Below are 25629 nucleotides of genomic sequence, written 5' to 3'. Positions count from 1 at the left end.
ACGGACAATCTCCTGCAAGATTTACAGACAAACAATTTGTAAATATTTATTGGTTACAGGGTAACTGACTGGTTTAGTAGTTGAATAGTACACGCAGACATTTATCAATTATTTTCTATGTACAGTCTACAAAAACACGTGATCAAAATAGTACCTAATTGGGTCAAACATTTCAGGATGGACTGTTTCAGGGACAATGATAAATATTTCGTTTGAATTTTAGTATTTGAAAATGTCTGTCCAAAGTGTTTATAAGATTGATTGGGTGGCTTCATTCCTTCATAAGTTTCCACACATAAATTTTAAATTTGAACACGTCAATTCAACGTTTAACACAGAAAATAGTTATTACAAAGAGGTAAGATTTTCCTTTTTCTTATTAAACGCTTTTCTGAACCTCAAGGGGACATGTTATATGTGAATCACTAGTCTTGTGACTTGATGTCAAGGGAAAACAGTTCATGCTAATAACTGTGAGCTTTCCATTGTTCCATACAAACTATGGTCATTTCGTAGCTAGCCCTTTCATAAGTGCTCGCTCATGGTCAACAAATAACCAAAGTCCACCTAAATGGCTGTCAACGAGTCTTTTGATGACTGGCGGACTCGTGACATCCACCATCCCAGCCAATAGTAGCTAACGGTCCTTGGGCAGAGAATCCTGGCGCCCACAATTTTGAAATTATATCCGTTATAAATGCAAATTTCTACAAAAATATTGCCTTCTATTATTAGCAAATAAATTATGACAAAAAAAAATAATGTTCAGATACCATAAAACACTTATGTTTGTTGATTGTTCAGGGATACACAAGAAATGTCAAAAAGTATCCCTGATGGCTCATTATTGGGCACAGACACCTGAACATGCGTGCCCAGGGCAGCCCCCCCCCCCCCCCCCCCCACGATTTTATGTATTGGTACTGATCCTACACAAAGAGGCGACCTATGTATAACAGCAAGTGAAACGTGAGCAGTCCGCCGAAATACTGACCAAACATCAGATAAAAAAAAGCCAGAGTCATGCAGAGTGGAATTTTCGCTACAAGTGGACAAGTTGTTGAAGCACTTGTCTTTTGTTTACAGCAAATAAACAATACATGTGCAATGTATTATGTTTAATGAAATAACTTTCAACATGTTCGACTGATGGTTATGAAATGACTCACACAACGGTTAAGAATTGACCAAGATTGAGGGCTTACAAGAGAGAAAGGTTACAAATTGACCAAATCCCTTCCATACAATTAAATTTCTGTTCCTAAATTTATGTCATAATATGATTGTTTTGCATTGCGTTGAAATGTATGCTACAGCCTACATTTTTCCCCGCTTTTTCTATTTACAGTCAATAATATTCCTGGCTGCCCTGCCAATAGTATGGTGCGTGGTCGTGTTTCTGTGTCTGTTTGGGTGCCTTTGTCTATACTGCTGCTGTAGGGAACGTCCAACTAGGAAACACAAAACAACGTGCTCCAGATGTTTTGTAGGGCTCTTCATCATCTTAGCAATGTAAGACAATTTGTATATTTGTTTGCAGTTTTGCTGCATGCATGTCTGCTGCAATATTCATGAATAGTGCTCATTGCTATTCCTGCTTTCTATTCATCTGAAAAAGTTCAATTTGACATGTCTCAGGCAAATAGTTTGCTTTTTGCAGTGGAAGTGTGGCAGTGGGATTCTTTGGCAATGAAGAGGGCAACAAGGGGATGCAGTCCACCATGGATGCCCTGCAGGGGACCAATGACACTCTTGCTGGATCTCTTGACACGGTATGTGACAATTGTTTTCACCTTTGGCCTACATTTAGAGTTATTTAGTGTTTAAAATAAGATTATAAGATCAAGTACAATGAACTAAATTTATTGTTAAAGTACAGCTGTAATTTGGTATGTTTTCAAAGGGATTGAATGCATCTGACTTTGGAATAGTGTTAGTGTACATTAGGAATGTAAACACATATTTGATACAGAAAACAATGCGTTTACATAATGTCCTGTAAATACATTCAAACTAACACATGTTGACATTTAAAATGTTTCTAAAAGTGTGTTTTAATTGTTGTTACAATGTAGTAGTTATATTTTCAAGTATCTTGTGTATGGTATTTTTAAGGCATATGTTTAGTTGCTGATAGATTCTATAAACAGGTATTATATATTATAGAGGTACATGTACATGATTGTATTTTATCCAAGTCTTGCTTGGTTCTTTGCAGGTACTCTCACTTGTAAGCAGGTGTCTGTCCTTACCCTGAGAGTATTTATGTGTATAATGTCCCACTATAAGCATACTTTACCAAAGCACTGTATATGTCATAGTATTAACATTAATGTTATACTTGTGCTTACAACAGTGTATTTTACCCTTAAGTTATGGTACCTGTAAATACAGTCATCAGTTAAGTTTGTTATCAAGCTGGCCACATGAAAAAATGATTTATTTGAAGAGAATGTGTTGCATCTTAATCATACTTTAATGGTTTTTTTCTTCAGAATATTTTGTTGTTGATTTTTCAATATTTATATTTTCTTAAGCCAGGTTTTTATCAATTCTGGAATTTTAATTAAAAAATCCAGGTGATGGTGAAGACCAGGTGATTTGTGAGGCGACGTGGGTGCATTGGCACTCTGAAGCCCTTAACAATTTTGCAATTAAGTTTTTTTCTATGTCTTAAATACAACCATATTTATTCGATCTACATAAATCTTGGTCAGAATATTTGACAGCATGATATTTAAGATCAATGTGAATATGGGTCATCTCTGGTAAAAAATCCAAGTCAGATATAGACTCTTTTTTTCTATTCCTTTCATAAATATCAACATTATTTTTATCTCAGAATATTTTCAGCATCTCATTTAGGATCAGTGTAAATACACATTCATTTGAATGCCTTCCACGATTTTCTGAGATTGTTAAACCGCAGTAATTTAAAGTTACTTCATGCTAGATGTTGGTAGGAGTGTCCCCTTTGATGAATATGAAAAAAAACAAACTTTAAGGTAAATGTCATTTTACACATCTTATCACACCAAAGTAGGAGTAGTTTATTCCCTTCAAATGACTGTGTGAATATGGGTAATTTTGTGTCAAAAACTAGGTTGCTAGGTCTAAGTCACTTGGTCGAAGATTAAGATGAAATTTTGTGGTCAAGTTTCATATTCCTTTCATGAATTCAACAGTGTTGATCCAATCTTCCAGAAACAGGGTCTGAATATTTCTCCGCATTATATTTAGGCATTGCTTGAATATGGGTCATCTAGGGTAAAAAACTATGTCGGGCCAGTGAGAATATGGGTCAGCAGCATTTACTCTTTCCTCTATAAACATACATCCTGCTACAAAATCACATTTGTTAAAAAGAAAAATTCAGCTTTAATGCAGATTCTGCATAAACCCCTTTTCATTATTTTGTCTCCACCTTCAATGAGAAGATATTGTTTTTACCCAGTCTGTCTGTCACAAGGTCGTCCTCTCTATATCTTTAACAGCTTGAATGACGTAGAAATAACTTACTACAAATGTTCACAGCACTGAGACAATGTACAGAGCGCATGGTACAACCAGCTCAGTTAAAGGTCAAGATCATACTTAGATGTCAAAGGTCTAATGACTAACTTCATGTCTGCTCCATGTCCTTTGAACCTCATGGAAGAATTTGAAATGACTTGCCACAATTATTTACCATATTGAGACCATGTGCAGAGGAGCAGATATCAGTTTTTGATTACAAAAACAACTGTCTAGTTCTGTCTCATATTGTCAAAAAAATCAACAGTTTGGAAATTTAAATGTATTGTGTATACAATATTATACAATATCACATTAATTAAAATTGTACAATTTATTTGTATTAAAAATGAAGCATATTGGAGTGACACCTGCTTGTATAAATACCATATCTGTAACAGTAGTCATGTTTTTATTGCTCTGTGTACATTTATGTATATACTGAGTGAGTTTGCTATTTCAGCTATCTGTACTGGACGAAGTGTCAGGGAACATCACATCACTATGGGTGGAAGCCTTGAAGGAAGTGTTCAAAAAAAGATTGACCAATGCCACTCTTGAGAAGGAAGTCTCCAGAATGGCGGACGAAATTAAGAACCAGTCATCCATAGTACGAGGAGATTTACAGGGCATTCGTGACAAAGTTGATAAAATAAATCTAGATGTAATACTCAACACTACCAAACATGCAGAGTTTTACAGGTTGATAAATGTTATTCTTAGTAATTCTTTGATATTTTCATTTCATTTGGGTAGTAGTGGGTTTTTATGAGAGAAGGGAAATGTTCAGATCATGCCGAAATGATAAAACCTGTGTACTACCCAGTGACAATGCACGTATTTTCAAAGCAGATAGTTATATTATGTGATTAGGTAGTTTAATGAATCATAAGTCCCTGCTTTATTTCATCCGATCCCTGTCATATGTATATATATACGCACCAACTTAACTTCCCTAATACTTTGACATGCAGAACCTAGATATTATACACTGACAGCATACAATCAATGGTTGCCAATGTGTGTAAACCAAACCTTTATAAATTTCTTGAAACAAGGTTGTCATTCTTACACAGAAACCTGGTTGCTATTTTTTTTGTGGTAAATGGTGCACATTGAATAATGCATTCTTTCAAAAGAGAAGATTTGATTAACAGCCAAATATTTATCATTTTAAGATTGAAAAAAATAACCAATGATAATAATTTTGCTACTCATATAACTTAGTCAATCAATTGATCTTCCCATGCAATATCTGTATTTGGCTGTTTCAGATGGGTGGGCACGATCACCCTTCTCTGCTGGCAGCTCCTGGTCCTGCTTGTCTACATACTCGCCAACTTGAAGAAGTCCAGATACTGGCTCATATGGTGAGGGGCTTTCTTTGTTAAAGAATACTCGATGAGACTTTAATTGTTCAAAGTCTCTACTTTGATTGGGAATTCAAGTCAATTAGTAACTTAAGCCCTGTCTGATGGCAACAAATGGGTATATTTGGTTTCATCTGTTCATCTGTAAACAATGTTAATTCCAAACCTCAAGACTAAGATCATCTTTAGCTCTTGACCTGAACAGTTTGATTACAAAAGCCTGCAGATAATGTTCAGTTATTCTATAGTCCATGGTAGTTAGGCTTGAAAATAGTTCTCATTTCATTTGATTTGAACACTCAAGAACTTAAAGTTAAAAGTGAGATATAAAAAGAAAATTATGTTCGGTTTTTACATATGCCATGCCTGCGTAAAAAAGGTCAGCTAAATATCTAGCATAACATTAACTGGTATACTGCATAATATTTAATTTTGTAAATGAAAACTCAATGTAACTAGCAAGTCAATCTTCAGACACATTCGGATATTAGGAATATTGTTACAAAAGTAACTGCTTACAAGGTTCAGCACATCTTTTTCGGGCATCTTTAATTCTATCATGGTTTTGTACTTATTGTTTATGTACATAAATTGGATATATTTCTGTCAGGGGGTCATTCTTAGCATAATATTATACTTCTGTTACAGGGGAATCATTCTGGGCATATACTTCTGTTACAGGGGAATCATTCTGGGCATATTCTTCTGTTACAGGGGAATCATTCTGGGCATATACTTCTGTTACAGGGGAATCATTCTGAGCATATTACATGGGGATCATTCTGGGCGTATACTTCTGTTACAGGGGAGTCATTCTGAGCATATCACAGGGGGATCATTCTGGGTGTATACTTCTGTTACAGGGACACCATTCTGGGCATATACTTCTGTTACAGGGGGATCATTCTAAGCATATTACAGGGGGATCATTCTGAGCATATTACAGGGGGATCATTCTGAGCATAATACAGGGGGATCATTCTGAGCATATTACAGGGGGATTATTCTGAGCATACTACAGGGGCTCATTCTGAGCATATTACAGGGGAATCATTCTGGGAATCATTCTGAGCATATTACAGGGGGATCATTCTGGCATATACTTCTGTTACAGGGGAATCATTCTGAGCATATTACAAGGGGATCATTCTGGGTATATACTTCTATTACAGGGGAATTATTCTGAACATATTACAGGGGGATCATTTTGGGCATATTTTACTTCTGCTACAGGGGTACCATTCTGGGCATATTTTATTTCTGCTACAGGTGGGTCACTCTGGGCATATACTTCTGTTACAGGGGAATCATTCTGGTCATAAAATCTGTTACAGGGAAATCATTCTGGGCATACACTTCCGTTACAGGGGAATCATTCTGAGCATATTACAGGGGGGTCATTCTGGGCATATACTTCTGTTACAGGGGAATCATTCTGAGCATATTACAGGGGGATCATTCTGGGCATATGCTTCTTTTACAGGGGGATCTTCTGGGCATATACTTCCGTTACAGGGGGATCATTCTGGGCATATACTTCCGTTACAGGGGGATCACTCTGAGCATATATACTTCTGTTACAGGGGGATTATTTTTGGCATATACTTCTGTTACAGGGGAATCATTCTGGGCATATTTTACTTCTGCTACAAAAGGGTCATTCTGGGCATTTACTTCTACTACAGGGGGGTCATTCTGGGCATATACTTCTGTTACAGGGGACCATTCTGGCATATTCTTCTGTTACAGGGGAATCATTCTGGGCATATACTTCTATTACAGGGGGACCATTCTGGCATATACTTCTGTTAGAGGGGGATCTTCTGGGCATATTCTTCTGTTACAGGGGGATCATTCTGGGCATATACTTCTTTTACAGGGGTATCAATCTGGGCATATACTTCGGTTACAGGGGGATCATTCTGGGCATATACTTCTTTTACAGGGAGATCTTCTGGGCATACTCTTCTGTTACAGGGGGATCATTCTGGGCATATACTTCTTTTACAGGGGTATCAATCTGGGCATATACTTCGGTTACAGGGGGATCATTCTGGGCATATACTTCTGTTGCAGGGGGATCATTCTGGGCATATACTTCTGTTACAGGGGGATCACTCTGAGCATATATACTTCTGTTACAGGGGGATTATTTTGGGCATATACTTCTGTTACAGGGGAATCTTTCTCGGCATATTTTACTTCTGCTACAAAAGGGTCATTCTGGGCATATACTTCTGTTACAGGGGGATCATTCTGGGCATATACTTCTATTACAGGGGGACCATTCTGGCATATACTTCTGTTACAGGGGGATCTTCTGGGCATATTCTTCTGTACAGGGGGATCATTCTGGGCATATTTTACTTCTGTTACAGGAGAATCATTCTAGGCATATACTTCTGTTACAGGGGAATCATTTTGGGCATATGTCTCTGTTGCAGGGCAATCATTTTGGGCATATATTTCTGTTACAATGCAATCACTTTAGGCATATACTACTGCTTCAGGGGAATTATTCTGGGCATATAAGTCTGTTACAGGCGGATCAATCTGGGCACATGCTTCTGTTACAGGGGGATCATTCTGGGCATATATTTCTGTACCTTGGGGGTTATTCAAGGCAAATATTTATGTTAATGGGGATAATTCTGGCATATTTTCATGTTCCAGGGGGGTATTCTGAGCATATATTTCTGTTACAGGCGGATCATTCTTGGCATATATTTCTGTTACAGGGGGATCATTCTGGGCATATATTTCTGTACATTGGGGGTTATTCAAGGCATATATTTATGTTAATGGGGATAATTCTGGCATATTTTCATGTTCCAGGGGGGTAATCAGAGCATATATTTCTGTTACAGGGGGATCATTCTTGGCATATATTTCTGTTACAGGGGGATCATTCTGGGCATATATTTCTGTACCTTGGGGGTTATTCAAGGCATATATTTATGTTAATGGGGATCATTCTGGCATATTTTCATGTTCCAGGGGGGTATTCTTGGCATATACGTATTTCTGTTACAGGGGGATCATTCTTGGCATATACGTATTTCTGTTACTGGGGGATCATTCTGGGCATATATTTCTGTACCTTGGGGGTTATTCAAGGCATATATTTATGTTAATGGGGATAATTCTGGCATATTTTCATGTTCCAGGGGGGTATTCTGAGCATATATTTCTGTTACAGTGGGATCATTCTTGGCATATATTTCTATTACAGGGGGATCATTCTGGGCATATATTTCTGTTACAGGGGGATCGTTCTAGGCCTGGTCTCTCTGTTGCTGGCCTGGACAGGGACCGGTGCATACCTAGGGGGGACTGTGGTAAGTCTGATGTATTTATAGTTAAATTGAAGACCAGTATCATAGAAACAATACCATACCATACTGTTAGCAAGGATACAATATTATTCCATGCTGGTACCAATGAAACAATACTTTCCCTAACTGGTAAAACAAAATGATACTTTTCTTTACTGGTACCAATGAAACAATATTTTACTATACAGATATTAATGAACTGATACTCTTCCAACCCTCAACCTCAAATGAACTTGGTAAACCATCGTCAGCAGCCACGTTTTTTTGTCTTCTGTTTCATTTCATACATATACTGATGGAAAATTAAGTGATAAAATCTCATTTTAATGAATAATCTTTAATAAACCTTTATTGTAAGTTGTCTGCACTGGCGAGTGGTCTAGGTTGCTGTTTTATAATTTGTAGTGACAAGGCAGACTGAGTTCAATTCAAGCTTTTGCCAGATTACTTTTTCTGTGGGAAGTAAAAAGTTGAAGTGTCCCTTGATATTTCCAAATTGGTACCATGTGGAGCCAATGAAATTGCCTCACTAATTATGCCCCCCCCCCCTTCCCTTCAAAGAAGAGGGGTATATTGCTTTGCACATGTTGGTCGCTCTGTCTGAGTGATAACTCAACAATTCCTGAACGTATGGTCATCAAACTTGACATAAAGGTTGGGCCAGACCAGTGTATAACTCTTGTTAGCTAAGAGGTCATTGGGTCAAAGGTCAAGGTCACAGTGAGCTTTAACAAGAAAAGGTTTTCAGAGCTTGTCAGAATGATAACTCAACAATGCCGGGACCTATGGTTTTCAAACTGGACATGGAGGCTAAGCCTGACCAGCAGATGACCCCTATTGATATTAGGGGTCATCAGGTCAAAGGTCAAGGTCACAGTGACCTTGAATGCGAAAAGGTTTTCAGAGTGATAACTAGACAATACCTACTCCCATGGCCCTCAAACTTAACATTTAGGTTGGGGATGACCCCTATTGATTTAGGGGTTATCAGATTAAAGGTCAAGGTCACTGTGACTGTGAACCCAAAAAGCATATCCGTGTGATAATCCACAATGCCTTCCACCATATCACTTCACTTCATGCCCTTAAACATGACATTTAAGTTAGGATACCAGTAGATGACCCCCCCAAAAAAATGAGGTCATAGGTCACAGTGACCTTGAAAGTGAAAAGCTTGTCCAAATGATAACTAGACAATGGGTAGATTTTTGGTCCTCAAACTTTATGTGGAGAGTGGGCATGACTAGTAGATGAACCTAATTGGTTTGGGGCCTATCAGGTCCAAAGGTCACTGTGACCTTCAACACAAAAAAATTGTTTGATTGATAAGGGAAGAATATATATTGCTAAAATGTTGCAAGACCTATTGTCATATTAATAATATTTTTTAATATCTCATATTGGTCATTTAAATTTACATCATGCTGCTAAAAGGTTACATGTTCATCTGCAAATATCTGTCATCATCTTATCATGATTAAAAACTCTACCTACTATCCTCACACTTTGAAAGGTCATAATCCTCGAACTGCCTTAAAGGCATCCAATGTCAATGACAAATCAGCTGTCATTTTGGTCCATGCATATTTCATTCAATTGTCCATTCAATTGTCCAAATATTCCTGACAACATGAAGCTCAGGGGGGCATAATGTTTGACAAACATCTATTGTTATTCATGATTATGAGATTTTCCTAGCCAAATAAATCGACTAGGGAACACAACAAAGAATACATGTTTCATACTGGTTATTTTTCCAAGGTACTTGGCAAAACTAAATAGCTTACATTTGAGTTGAATTATTCTCTAAAATAAAATTTAAGTATGTTTGATGGTCTTATATTTGTTATGTTTTTTCAGGCCCTAAGTGACTTCTGTGTGGATCCAGACAGTTTTGTTATTGGCCAGCTGGAGAAGAAGTTGTCTCCAGGTAAGTGTGTCTCATATTTAATCTGCAGATGACTGTGTGACTTGTATCAAATTTTCCGATGAGTATACCTTGTATTAAATCTATAGGTGATTTGGTCTCCTATTAAACCTAAGATGAGTGTGTCTCATATTTAATCTCAAGGTGAGTGAATCTGGTATAAAATTCACATGCGAGTGTGTTTTATATAAAATCCCAAGGTGAGTGTTTCTCGTTCATATTAAATCTCAAAGTGAGCGTTTTTCATGTTAAATCCCTAAGTAAGTGTTTCTCGTATTACATCCCAAGGTGAGTGTTTCTCGTATTAAATCTCAAAGTAAGTGTTTCTCGTATTACATCCCAAGGTGAGTGTTTCTTGTATTAAACCTCAAAGTGAGTGTTTCTTGTATTAAATCCCAAGGTGAGTGTATTTCGTACTAAATCCCAAAGTGAGTGTTTCTAGTATTTAATCCCAAAGTGAGTGTTTCGCGTATTACATCCCAAGGTGAGTGTTTCTCGTATTAAATCTCAAAGTGAGGTTTTCTCGTATTAAATCTCAAAGTAAGTGTTTCTCGTATTACATCCCAAGGTGAGTGTTTCTCGTATTACATCCCAAGGTGAGTGTTTCTCGTATTACATCTCAACGTGAGTGTTTCTCATACTAAATCCCAAGGTGAGTGTGTCTTGTATTAAATCCTAATGTGAGTGTTTCTCTACTAAATCCCAAGGTGAGTGTTTCTCTACTAAATCCCAAGGTGAGTGTTTCTCTACTAAATCCCAAGGTGAGTGTTTCTCTACTAAATCCCAAAGTAAGTGTTTCTCGTATTACATCCCAAGGTGAGTGTATTTCGTACTAAATCCCAAAGTAAGTGTTTCTAGTATTTAATCCCAAAGTGAGTGTTTCGCGTATTACATCCCAAGGTGAGTGTTTCTCTACTAAATCCCAAAGTAAGTGTTTCGCGTATTACATCCCAAGGTGAGTGTTTCTCTACTAAATCCCAAAGTGAGTGTTTCTCGTATAACATCACAAGGTGAGTGCTTCTCATACTAAATCCCAAAGTGAGTGTTTCTCGTATTTAATCCCAAAGTAAGTGTTTCGCGTATTAAATCCCAATATCAGTGTTTTTCGTATTAAATCCCAAAGTGAGTGTTTCTCATATTACATCCCAAGGTGAGTGCTTCTCATACTAAATCCCAAAGTGAGTGTTCCACGTATTGCATCCCAAGGTGAGTGTTTCTCGTACTAAATCCCAAAGTGAGTGTTTCTCTACTAAATCCCAAATTGAGTGTTTTCATATTACATCACACAGTGAGTGTTTCTCATATTTAATTCCAAAGTGAGTGTTTCTCGTATTCAATTTAGAGGTACCGTAAGTGTGCATCATATTCAATTTAGAAGTAAGTGTGCATCATATTCAATTGAGGGTTAGGTGGGAATCTTATTCAATTTAGAGATAAGTGTACATCATATTCAATTTAGAGGTACGTGTGTCACATATTTATTCCACAAGTGTCTTGTATTTAATCCCAAGTTGAGTGTTTTTCATATTAAAGTTCATTCCTCTCAGTGTGACAGTAAATTAAAGCCTTTAAAACGTACTAAGCCACAACTAATTTTTGCTATTTCAGTTGTTATAAGAAGTTACGTGAGATGTGAAAACAAGACTGATCCTCAGAAATTTGCTACGGTATATACATTGATATTAAAGCTGCACTCTCACAGATATACCATTTTTACAACTTTTTTATTTTTTATCTTGGAAATTGCAAATTTTTGTGTAAATATCTGCAAACCAATGATATAAGATTGCTGACAAAAAATCAGATTGTAAAATTTCATATTTTTATATTTAAGTTCGAAAATTAATGTTTTATTGCTTAACCCGTTACTAACGGTTTAGGAAAAATGCATAAAACATCAATTTTTGAACTGAAATATAAAAATCTGCGATCTGTTTTTTTGTCAGCAGTCTTATATAATGGGTTTCCATGGATTTTTGCAAAAAAAGGCTTGTTCCAAGACAAAAAATATAAAAGTTGTCAAAACCTTCGATCTGTGAGAGTACAGCTTTAAATTAGTGCAGGTGATTTTGTTATGTAGTGAACATTATAACTATAAACAAGCCAGTTACTGCTGTGATACAGGGATATTGTTGCTATGGCGATTGGTCCACTTTACATCATCAAAAACATAAACAGATAATTATGCTTTTGTCCATTATAGTAGAAAGGAGTTACTGAATATTGAAAATGTTATCAAATATTAATCATGTTTGTGCATCTTATGTGTATCATTGCATAGCATCCCATTTTTGTTTTTGAAATCTTTTATTCCTGTTTTGTGGCAAACAGTCCTTTATTTCCACCTGACAGGCGATAGATGATGCCCTGACATACATAGACAAGGCAAACAAAACCTTAGATGAGGCCCTCCTCAAAACCAAGAAATACAACATCTCCCAGTTTGTAAGTATATCTTGCCTGTTAAACTCCACGCTGAAATGGTTTATTTATTTGTCGGAATGATTACAACCTTAGTGGTAGCTAGTGACTTATGATTCTCCTGTACCAATTACTTGTCCACCCAGTAAACCCATTCATTAGCAAAACATTGAACATTGTTTTTGCAAAAATCTATATTAAATAGTTCATGTAACTATCAATTAATTCAAGATGAGCTGTATTTTTTGAAGAAATACAATATTTATCTACTAGTTTTTTCAGTATGAATATAGATTAATGAACATATTTCTTTGGGGATTATCAAAAGCATTATACTATTATTAATAGTTAAATCAGTTAAATGTATGTCATGGTGATATAAATATTGTTTTTGCTTTTATATTAAAGGGAGGTAAAGAGTAGGCCTATTTACCTCCAAATAATTCTCCAAATGACCTCTCTTATTAGTGTTGCAGTATTTGGACTGTAGCCAATAAATTTACTTTAGTCATATGAAAGGTTTATGGGAATGTATTTTTTGTAATATTTAGAGTTATTGGTATTTTCAAGTGCTTCCTATTCATTGGGGAAAGTACAGTCATTGTCAGACTATGCACACACATTGTTAGTGCATTAGATATTAATATTGGAATGCACTGGATACACTTTCAGAGAAGAGCAGTACTTAAAACTATGATTCACTTGGAAATGTTTTTTGCTGATGAATTTGGGGCCGAATTAGTCGCCATTGCCAATGCTAAAACATATTCTACTTTTTCCCCAAAGAGAAAATATAATGATTTTATTTTTTTGATTTTGGACCCCTAAAGCATGTGTATTAGTAAAGAAACAACATTTATCACATTCTTTTATCTTTTCTGACTATTTTTAAATAACATTTAGCTCATTTCTAGGCATATGTTGTTGCCCCATTTCTGAAACTCTGGTCTACTCTTCCAATCTTTCTTTATATCAATAGGTTAAGGTATTGTACTTTTTGCAGGTTGGTTTTATACTTCTCTCACTTTTATTTTACCTCTTAAAATAATAGAAATGTTCATGTAGATGATAAAACAATATAACTTGACCTTGATCCTGTGTATTTTGCAATTTTCAGCTTGCGGGTCCGGTGAAGGAGTTGCGGGGTGGGCTAACATCGGCGAAGGTGAATGTGGTCAGCCTCAGCGACACTGTCTACTGCGGGCAGATACACACCCACTATGTCACTGCACTACGGGGCATGTGCAACAGGGCTCTGTATGTCTAGTGCTACATTTTCAGATTAAATATTTTCTTTACACCTTTTATAAGTACACAATTATCTAACAGTTAACATTGAACAACACTGCTTCGAACCTTTATGTTAAATACTAACATGATAGTTGTCAAGAATCTAATCCAGGCCAATGTTTCATTGAACAATAAAAAAATTAATCCAATTGATGGCTTTTATTTTTCCAGGGTGGGTATGTCCCTGATACTTCTCATGTTGCCTGCACTGGGCCTGTGTCTGATTCTCCTGCAGTGCTGTGCCCCACGCATCTGGTTCCTGCTTGCCGTCAGGTTGGTACAATGCCTCACAGATATGCAGCATAAAACAATTTTGGATTGTTTCTGTTGTTATTGATTTCAGATTTCTTAATTACCTAGTTGAAGTTCATGCAATGTGATTTATGTGCATAAATCAATATGTTTTTGCCCTATGTATTAACACCATAATATGACAAAGGATGTTTTTCTTTTTAAATTAAATGTGTTTTTTCATGATATTTTGTGCACTTATCAGGTTGTAAATTAAAACCAAAGTTAATTTTCATTTACTGATATTATACCACACTGAATAGGTCTAAACCAATAAATTGTGTAAAAACGACATCGCAAATTAAAACACTCAGTATCCCAAATGCCCAGAATAAGATCAGTACCACTATCTGAAATGTTGTTTTATGTGGAGACAAAATTTGTTTCTAGGAAGGAATATAAGATAGTAGATATCAAGGACCCGTTCCTGCCCCGCCCCCCTCCGTACCACACGTATGGCACCATCGGTGGTGAGAGAACCCCTCTCCAGGAACAACCCGTCATGTGAGTATTAGTTGTCTTGTTTTATTAGTTCCTGAATTATACCCAGCCCCTTACATATTTACATCATCATAGAGTATCTGGGCCCCATTTCAGTATGATATCTTACTTGAAAACCTTACACTGCTTATGAGTGGTCAGGTACACCCATAGAGTTACAGGCAGAAGCTATGTTGTTAAGACAATTTACGCTCCAAACAGGTTACCCCTGGAATTTATGATTTTAAGCCTAAAGATCTGTACTGAAACGGGGCCAGGGTAATACAAGTTTCTCAATTATAGAAGACAGCAACTTGAGTAAGATGTGGGATAGATGCTCCCAAACAAAATCTGATAAACATACGGTAATTGAGCTGCAACACAATTTTGGGGTGTTAAAATCAATAACTTGCTTTCATTGGTTTATTGGGCATTTTATTTAAAATTTCCTCAAAATATTTTTAAATTATGTAAGAAAGATTTTCACCAGAATACTATGCATTGCGCATTTCGAATGCTAAATTCGATGTCACATGCATGACAAAGTAATTTATTGAAATGACACACATAATTAACATAATTATCAATATTCAAACAAGTTTTTAACTTTTGTTTTTATCCTTACAAGGAATATTTTTGAAACATAAATAAAGAAAAAGTTGATGATTCATTTTCAAATTAGGCTGTTCGAAACAGACAGTATTAATAAAGTCAAAACAAATCGGAATAAAAGCTGTGGTTACTATGAGAATGTGAGTAAAGTAATTGTCCTTGATCATCAAGAAAGTTGTTTGACGATGACAATCCCTTTAAAGAAGAAATTTGGAAGAAAATTAGAAATTCAAAAGCATTGAAAATTTCATTATTTTTGGCATTTTTATTACCGGTAACGAGTTTTTCATGTGTGAGAATTATATCAGAAGGGCCAGAATCAACGTGACCTGGCTCAAATGTTATTGATTTCAGATGAGATAAGTCATATCTCTTATCTTGCCTTTGATATCACTCTAAATATAGTAACCCAATGAGGTAATGACATCATAATAAATGTAATAATAATGTTCTGTTTGCAGGGAAGACCGTGATGTGCTGAGCCGCCCACACCGAGTGGATTCTGATGACTCTCCGCCGCCTGCTGTAAGTACCTCTACTCTGGAACTGTCTGACCACACCCATGGTGATTGCATGAAAGTTAGTTGATTTTGTAAAACCTTATCGTAGAATTGTTATGTATTAGTGTTATGTGTGCATTATCTGTTTTTTGTAATGACTTTAACTGTACATGAATATATTATATAAAGCACTCCCTTACCTTTACCATTCTGCATTGACCTATTATTATTATTTCTTTTATATGAGCTGATTAGTCGATGTATGTATGTAATGTTTTTGATCATATGCCATTCAGTACCAACCCAGAGAAGTGTCATTTTGACATGTAAGCTGTGAGTGCTAGTTTCTGTCAGGTATAAAATATAGTTGTGTGCAGCCGCATCTGCCTGGAATCTTTGCTTGTGAATCCCTTATAGTTAAATGTGATCAACATTTATGGTATGCTTTCCTTTGATTTAGAGAGATTTATTAATGAAATAAAAATAATAACAATTTGATATTTTTCACTGTTATCAGTTTAAAGTCCGCTCACACTCAAATCAAATATAATTGCGCACATTTTCATTCAATTTGGCACATTTTTCCAAATAAAATTTACTATCTTTTATTTTCCTTTTTAAGCATATAAAATGATTAATTGATTGTTTCAGTAACAGATTGCAATTTATTTCACCTCGTGTACACTAAAAGTAAATATCTCCCTGGTGGATCATGAAATATAGGTTTTGGTGCTCACTCAGTGAAATATATTACTATCTTACACAAAAAACAACAATTATTGTTTATAACTTCACTTATTTATTTTAAAGATAATCAGGATATACTTTTTGTTTTGTTAAATGAAGTTTTAAAATCACGTACGCTAAATGAAATAATACTTTAAAATCTGTTACGCTTAAGAAGCTAGGGCCTGTTTTTTGCATCATTGTATTAAATTTAGGACAAATATAATTAAATGATGAAAAAATTATGGTAGAATTACGTTTAAACAAATGTTTGAATATATGACTAAATAAAAATAAGGTATGTTGTATCCATAAGCATACATTTTTGTAAAAACACTATAAGAAAACACTCACAAGCAAAGACTGAAAACAAGATTCATTGATTAAGATACCAGTTGATGTGGTCACTTTTGATGCAACATTTAATCCGTGGGCATGCAGGAAGCAATAGTAGTGGTAGTGCTAGATTCTGTATCATCTCATCTGCCTAGCTGCTACATGAAATAGTTGTATGTAACCCTCAATTCTTACTATCCTGTTTACATGATTGTTCTCTGCAGTAACTTTTTTACCTTTATGGACAATTACTGTTTACAAACTACAGGAGCTACAACCAACAAAACATTATTTGGACAAGTATTCTTGTCATGTGAGCCAGACAACCTTTTTACCACATGCGGTGTCATGTATACCACATACAGTGTCATGTATACCACATACAGTGTATCGTATACCACAAACAGTGTCATGTATACCACATTTAGTGTCATGTATGCCACAAATAATGACTTGTATACTACATACAGTGTATTGTATACCACATACAGTGACTTGTATACCACATACAGTGTATTGTATACCACGTTACAGTGTATTGTATACCATGTACAGTGACTTGTATACCACATACAGTGTATTGGATACCACATACAGTGACTTGCATACCACATACGGTGTCTTGTATACCACAACAGTGACCTCTTTACCACATACAGTGACTTGCATACCACATATGGTGTCTTGTATACCACATACAGTGTATTGGATACCACATACAGTGACTTGCATACCACATACGGTGTCTTGTATACCACATACAGTGACTTGCATACCACATACGGTGTCTTGTATACCACATACGGTGTCTTGTATACCACATATGGTGTCTTGTATACCACATACAGTGTCTTGTATACCACATATGGTGTCTTGTATACCACATATTGTGTCTTGTATACCACATACGGTGTCTTGTATACCACATACAGTGACTTGCATACCACATACGGTGTCTTGTATACCACATACGGTGTCTTGTATACCACATATGGTGTCTTGTATACCACATACAGTGTCTTGTATACCACATACGGTGTCTTGTATACCACATATTGTGTCTTGTATACCACATACGGTGTCTTGTATACCACATACAGTGACTTGCATACCACATATGGTGTCTTGTATACCACAACAGTGACCTCTTTACCGCATACAGTGACCTGTATCAGTGTATCAGTGTCTTTTATCCTTGTATATTCAATGTTACCACTGTCTCAAACAATTTCTCAGTCTTCACAGGAAATTTTCAAATCATTGAAATCTTTCTCTTATATTATAGTAAGGTTAGACATTTTATATGAACTTGTGGCTGGCTTGTTTACAGTACCGAGTGAGCAGCTATTCCGAGCAGGTCAGTGACCTCGGAACATTTCCAACGAGAAACTCCGGAATTAACCACTATGCCGCCAGCGACATTTAGGGGTAGATTCACGTAGTTCAATTTTAATTTTGTCTGATTATTTTGATTCCTTTTAACCATGGTTTCTCTTGACTAAGTTAATATCCTGGAACTAAAATTATCACGTTTTTGGTTTTGTTAACTTTTTGTGGGCTAATTAAACACATTTTTCTTAAAAATCTTGAAGATATAACAATGCTCACTAACCCATACTTTGCAGGGTTCCCCCTGGGTTCTAAAAAGTTGTCGCCACTTTTTCGCGGGGGGTTAAGGGGGCCTTACGGGTCCAGGGCAGCGCCCTTGTGGGGGCCAAGGGGGCAAAGCCCCCTGAAGCTCATGGGGTTTAAGCATTTTAAGAGCCTTAAATTGCATTTAATTAGCACATTGTCGAGCAAATCATAACATTTTGTTGTACATGAAGCACAATATATTAATAGCAAATTGTTATTCTGTTGACAAAATTCATTGTTTATGGACTAGTATATAAATAAAAAAATATTGCAAAAAATGTGACATAAACATCAATATGTTGATTTCAGTCTAATGCCTGCATACAATAAAAGAATACATTTGTGAAATTATGAGATAAATTTAAAATAAATGGAAACTCAAAGAAATATACATTGTCAAACTAGGGCCATAACTTTCCTAATAGAAATTTGTCTACCTACTCTTTACTCCAGCCAACATATTAGAAGCCTTATCAAATGGGGTTTAATCCTATTTATTTGATTTCTGTTAATCTTTTTGACACTTTTTGAACTCTTAGAATGCTGCATTTATAGCAATTACAAATTGCGACAAAACCGAAAGCGAGTCTATTTTTAGCGCGTAAACGTCATTACGAAATTTGCATATAACGTGACTTTCCGACAACATAAAATTCTACGATTTGCATATTTAAAACTAACACGATAATTACGCAACAACAAGGCTGTTGAGCTAAATATTAAAATTGTTTGCTAATAAGAGACATAACAGTTAAAGGATGTCATTGTTTATCCGTGAAAGCAATAAAATTCTGCAATAATTAGCGAGGTGTTGACTGGGCCGTGACTGCTTGCCCTAATTATCGGATTAATTTTTGTTGTCGCACCAGCAGATGCGCTTGATTTATGACAGTGACAGAATCGATTATCATGCAGGCCGCATGGTCACCACTTACGTCATTTTAAGAAAATATTTTAGAAAAAAATCGTTGTCGCCATAAATTCGCCAAATTTGAAAAGTTGTCGCCACTTTTGCGATTTTGTCGCAAATGGCGACAATGGCGATCGCCAGCGGGAACCCTGCAGTTTGGGGTTACTGTCAAAAACTAATTAAGTGTCATGTATAGAGAAATTACTACTCTCTATTCTTTGACTAACATTTTTGAGTATGGGATAATTGTTAGAATACTAGGGATAAAGTTGTGATCGAGTATTATCAAAAATAAAAAAAAATCTGGAAATCACGATGTGACTGTATTCTCTAAAAATAGAGAAGTATAAAAGAACAATAGGAATGAAGTTTTGTACTGAGCTCAAAATCCTCAAGCTTCTTACTAAAAATTACTTCCAAATAACAGAAATCTAGCGTAATAATTTGCTTTCATGTTCATTCATTTTAAAGTAAACTAATCAAAAGTTGAAGTTGATTTGCTGTTTTTATTATTCCACTTAAATTTTAACACTTGATCCTTTTTATTTTGATATAACATAATTGTGAAATGATTGAAATGGCTTGACCAATTATTTGTGATGATGGATTATGATTTAAGACAGAATTTCAATCCCTAGTTAGTAGGACAAAATACTTATTAAATGACAAAATCATAATATCATTACATGATATGATCATAAAACCTTTAAACCATTAAATTGTTTCTACATTGAATACTTTTAATATTTAAAGCATACAAGAAATGGCAATAATCAAAACTTCTACCCTGTATGCCTAAAAGAATCCACAAACCTTTCCCCACTTTACAAACCAACACACATGGGTTCAGTTCTTCTTAGCTAACTTCAGTTGATATGTTGTTTGAACTTGAACTTTTGTATGTAACAACCATTTCCTTTATTTACATGGACCTAAGATGAAAGTTGACTATTTTGTGAATGACTGTACAAGAATTTATATTCATTTGTATGAGATTTCAAGAAGTGATGTAACAAATCTCTTCTACTGCTTCCAGAAACTACTTATTATATCATTGTTGGTTGTCATGCGTACATGTTACGAATGTTTCCCGTTTGCCATTTCCATTGGAAGATATTGTAGTCATACCGTTCTGTTATTTCCTCTGTCCAATATCCCCTTCCCACTTAGACCCCACTGGGTGTGGTTCTGTGGTCCTCATCTCCCATGTTTCCTTCTCAATTTTTCCACAGGGGGAACAGGTATGATTCATTGAGGGTGGTTTTATGTTCATAGGCAACTCACTAATGTATACATTCATTTGGTTTGTAAACGTTACATTTGTGTACAGTTTTGTACGCGCATGTGTGTTTGGTTGTAAAGGAAGGAGCGTCTATAAGGTGATAGTTTCCTCTCAGAACTGATGAGTGAACAGAAGTGTCATAGAATCATATTCAAAGCAGGGAATTCCTTACACAAAAAGCTTCATTTCCAAATTACTGTGCATCCCTTGGAACCCCAAAATAAACATTCATTATGTATAACCTGTATTATTTGAACCCCATTAAATTACCATAAACCTTCCAATAGGAGCCCAGGACCCACAGATGAAAATTAATGGGGAAAACTCTAATTTAAAGCAATATATGATTGATTTGTATAATGCAATAGTATTGCAAAATACCGTATATCAAAATAAATTAAGCAACTTCATTAGAAGATATAGAATTCAATAGAATGTATGCATGGTATGTATGGTATGTAAAACTGCCAATGTTATAGAAATTTCTGTCTCCTGTGCATTTTGTTGCAATTACTGGTATGCTGTATAAGTTGATAAGAAGTTGCATTCTCACATCTCTTACTGTGCTGCTTTGTTTGTATGTTCTGTTTTGCCTGCATCATGTCAGCTCTCTGCTTTGTTCACTTCTTTTGTTAATATTCACAGTCACAGTTTTGAGTAACAGCATTACTTACTTCATAGATATATATTTATTTACTGGTATGCCTTTTAAATATTCCATGATGTATTGTGCCCCAGAAGTAATTGCATGTTGTATTCAAGTCAAATAATTATAGAGTTTAGCTCCCTTTTCATATCAAAGTCAGTATTAAAATGTAAAGAACTATTTATAAATACATATTATTAACTTCCCAAACACATGACTTATATCCCATGAAGTGAATATAATCTCTACAGGCAGTTTGTTTATTTCCAGTATTATCCGGGGAGCTTTGTGGAGCAGTACAATAACCTGGGCACATTCCCCCGCCCTGGCCATCGCCAAAACCACTAACCTGTGAAGCCTCTCAGCGGAAACCAAGCTGGAAACCAGTAAGATCTGTAACCGCATCCTATGTCATACTATGTCAACCATCACTCGAGGCAATGGCGATTTACATACTGTTGTACACAAAACTATAATGACATATTTTAGCAGTGTGAAAACGTTAAATGACCTTATTATGATATTTGTGTGCCTAAGGACAGTGCTTTTCTTCGAAAAAGCTTGTGAAAGGGTGCATTTAGGGAATGGTAGTGTTGACTTGTTGTTTCATCCCACGTGCAGTAACTGTACAGGTTTAATTATTTGTATGTATTCTTGTGGCACTTAATGTTTTTAAATTTACCTAAAAAAAATAGTTATGTCCTGAAGGAGACATATAATGATTTATGTTCATTTAATATACTGACAGCCATTCTTGGCTCTGATTTTGTGTTGTAACAAGTGATTTGGTATCAGAATGCTGCTGTGAACAAAACAAATCCAGCTCTATAGTGACTACAAGAGTTAGTCATTCAAGGAACCTTTTCTGTGATTGTGCCTTACTTTTTATATTTGTATTCTGTGTAGTGTTTTTTTCCATTTATATATTTTTGTACGATGTTAGTACATGTAGATGTATGATTACCAGATAATACTCATTTAAGTTTCATTGAAATATTCGTTAAAAAAGAAGTAAATGTAAATATTGTTGTTAGAAAGTATATCTATGTTAGCAGTTTTTTATATTATATGATATTTTTCTAGATTACTTTATCTACTCGAGCACTTTCAGGGAATATATGACTGTGTTAAATGTGTTGTACAAATCGTTCTTTATGTGCTCGAGAAAAAAACAAACAAAAAAAAACAATGATTTGGAACAATTGACATGAAGCCTTAACATCCCAAACTATCCTGATGCTAAAGCATCCTAGAGCCAAACAATCCTGATATAGATATCTAATTTTTAAACCAGACTTTAACCAGCAGATTTACCAGACACATGATGACCTTGGACAAGCACATGCATGTGAACTAATGATTCAATGTATTCAGTTGTTAAACAAAGTAAGTAATAATCGAAAGTGTCCGTATCACATTTTAGCATCATGTCATTTCTTCCTGCACCGCAGAATTTTGTGAACCTTCAGGTAGACAGGTTTATTATTATGACTTACATTGCAGTAGTAAAGCCTTCTCAAGTGTAAGAATAGGTCACTCATCTTGGCAATGAGCTTAGCTGCTTTTTGGACACAAATAATTATGAATAACGTGTAAACCATATTGTCATCTTAGTGCAATAACCCAATAACTGCATATAGAAATAGAAGCAGATATTCAGTTCTTGCACTAAGGTGACGGTCAACTTATTTATTATTATTATTGCATAAGGGCACAAGAAGTAAATTCCTACTGTATGTATTTTGATATTTTAACATTTTACTTGTACATTTTTTCTCTCCTGTATTTGCCTTTATGTTAGTATTGTTTGTACATGTACTTGTCAGGAATATTTGCATTGCACAAACTCTTTACTGCTGGCTTTATATTTGTATTTAGAAATTTGAATTTATTGAATTTTATTATCCCCCGCCTATGAAATAGGGAGGGGGATATTGAAATGGCGTTGTCCGTCCGTCTTTCCTTCCGTCCGTCCGTCCGTCCGTCCGTCACCTGCGTTTTTTCAGTAACTAGCCGGTATAATTTCATGAAACTTAAAATAAATATGAAACACTATACTGGAATGATGCCCGTCCCAAAAAGAATTTGATTGGTCAATTGTCCTTGGAGTTATTGCCCTTGATTTTTTGAAAATGCACATTCACAGCCATTTCTCAGTCACTAGCTGGCAGAATTTCATGAAACTTAAAATAAATATGAATTACTATTCTGGGATGATGCCTGTTCATTTTTTTTTTGGATTGGTCAATTGTACTTGGAGTTATTGCCCTTGATTTTTTGAAAAACTCATTTACAGCCATTTCTCAGTAACTAGTTGGTAGAAATTCTTGAAACTTGAAATAAATATGAACCAACATACTGCGATGATTCCTGTTTATTTATATTTTGGATTGTGTAATTTCTATATGAGTTATTTGCCCTTGATTTATTAAAAGATCCATGTTTGCAGCTTTTCTATGCAACTAGCTGGTAGAATTTCATGACACTTGGAATAAATAAGAACCAACATACTGTGATGATGCCTGTCTATTTTTCTTTTGGATTGGTCAATTTTCCTTAGAGTTATTGCCCTTGATTTATTAAAAAATCATTGTTTGCAGCCGTTTCTCAGTAAAACCAATGTGCTTATCTTATTCTTTCTGAGATTTTTTTTAACCTTCAAGCACAAACAAGCCATCAAGCACAAACAAGCCATTGTTGGCGGGGGATATCTTTTCACTGAAAATGCTTGTTTGAATTGTGTTTTATGGGAAAGATCACAAAAGCAAATGTTTATAGTGGAACTTGTGTACGATATTTCAATGACCTGCTTATAAAGATGATCAAGAACAGACAGGAAGCCAGTCTGATTTTATAAATTCATAATCTGTGATAGTTATGTGTTTTTAATGAAGGGATAGAAAAGCAAGTCAGGCCATTACAAGGTAAACCGTTTTACAAGAATCGCCTCAACTATATCTAATATAATTTAGGCCATTCTTGAAAAGCCTTTATTGCAATGTAGTACCAAATTAATGTTTATAAATAATGATATCATAATGTTACAGCCATAATCACAATCTAGTGCTTACTTTTATGTTCTGTACAATGCCATGAGATTATTACGCCTTCTTGCAATAGTTGGTTACCCTGGTTACACGGGGTTTCATCAGTTCACCTGTAACCTCTTCAAATATTTCTCTGCATGAAATGCTCGAATATTAGTTTATTTCCTAAGAAAACTTAAATTTGCATGTACATATTCACACAGTCATTGTGGCATGATGTGATATAGTCATATTTCATTTAGATATTTACTACTGTAGTCTGCAACTACATATTGCAGATTAATGTTTCATTTTTAACACCTTCATATTTTTAATGTGTAACATTGCCATCAAAGTATATATTAATGTAGGAATGAGTCTGTCAAGTTTCATATGCTGTATGCACTTCTTTCAATGGCTTAAAATCATGATCATTTGAATTATACATTTATGTTTTTCATCATTCATTATTTTTGTAAATTATTCATACTTTGATCAAAGTCCTTAAATTATCATTATTTTCGTTCATTCCATTGAATTTTTGGTTTTCTTTGTGTGTTTTTTCCCAGTGCACAGTTTTTTGTTATTGTTGTTTGACAATCTTCTCTTAAGTTTCCTATTGTTAATTGTTTTCTAACTGGCGTTTTGGCATTACGAAGAAAGGCAGAACAGATTCAATAATCTGTGAGTCAATTTATGTTTCAGTGGAACGCATTTCCGTCAATTGTTTCTTATTTCTATGCAATGGTCACAAAGGGATGTCTGATTTGACCTACAATTGTTTAACAACTTTCTTAATCACGTTCTATTTTTCTACTTTATAACAACAAAGAACATTTCTGGAGAATAAAGGTTTACACATAAATATAAAAGTTGTTTGTACATATTCAATATTTAAATGATTTAAGTTGCCATTTAAGAGACTCAAAGACTTCTGGAGCCATTTTCATGGATTTCTTGAAGACATGCATTACAAGTCTTCTTGTCTTTTGAAAATATTTATCTACAACCCCTTTTACATTTTAAACTTCCCTTAATTTAGACCCTGACAAAAAGAAGTTTTAAAATATTGGTCCAATTAAACTGTTAAACAGTCTGATGAAACATTTGTACAGTGTGATGGAATTGGTCAGTTGTAACTGGTAAACGGTCAGATGAGACTGATGAATGGTCAGATATAACTGATGAATGGTCAGATATAACTGATGAATGGTCAGATAGAACTTGTGAATAGTCAAATGAATCCATTTAATGGTCAGTGGAATACAGTGAATGGTAAAATGAATGTGGTGAACATTCAGATGAATCTTGTAAACTGTCAGATGAAAC

General features: G+C 35.2%; 1 protein-coding gene across 9 annotated transcripts; it reads left to right on the top strand.

The window, feature by feature from the left end:
- The first annotated feature begins 135 nt into the window (after nucleotides 1-135).
- On the top strand, nucleotides 136-25166 carry LOC128222208 (protein tweety homolog 2-like). Of its 9 annotated transcripts, none has more exons than XM_052931133.1 (15): nucleotides 136-358; nucleotides 1349-1512; nucleotides 1661-1772; nucleotides 3977-4215; nucleotides 4788-4883; nucleotides 8149-8221; nucleotides 10079-10148; nucleotides 11754-11812; nucleotides 12498-12590; nucleotides 13684-13823; nucleotides 14028-14129; nucleotides 14538-14651; nucleotides 15701-15818; nucleotides 18132-18229; nucleotides 21545-25166. In XM_052931133.1, the coding sequence occupies exons 1-14, from the start codon at nucleotides 233-235 to the stop codon at nucleotides 18225-18227; spliced, it is 1602 nt and encodes a 533-aa protein (XP_052787093.1). In that variant the 5' UTR covers nucleotides 136-232; the 3' UTR covers nucleotides 18228-18229; nucleotides 21545-25166. The 9 variants fall into 9 exon arrangements, with proteins under 9 accessions (XP_052787093.1, XP_052787109.1, XP_052787159.1 ...); XM_052931149.1 differs by having other exon boundaries at nucleotides 137-358; nucleotides 15701-15764; XM_052931199.1 differs by lacking the exon at nucleotides 18132-18229 and adding an exon at nucleotides 16036-16065 and having other exon boundaries at nucleotides 137-358; nucleotides 15701-15764.
- Nucleotides 25167-25629: the final 463 nt, after the last annotated feature.

Source organism: Mya arenaria, chromosome 2 (genome assembly GCF_026914265.1).
Source record: "Mya arenaria isolate MELC-2E11 chromosome 2, ASM2691426v1".
Lineage (NCBI taxonomy): Eukaryota > Metazoa > Mollusca > Bivalvia > Myida > Myidae > Mya > Mya arenaria.
This window is presented reverse-complemented; position numbering and strand designations above follow the sequence as displayed.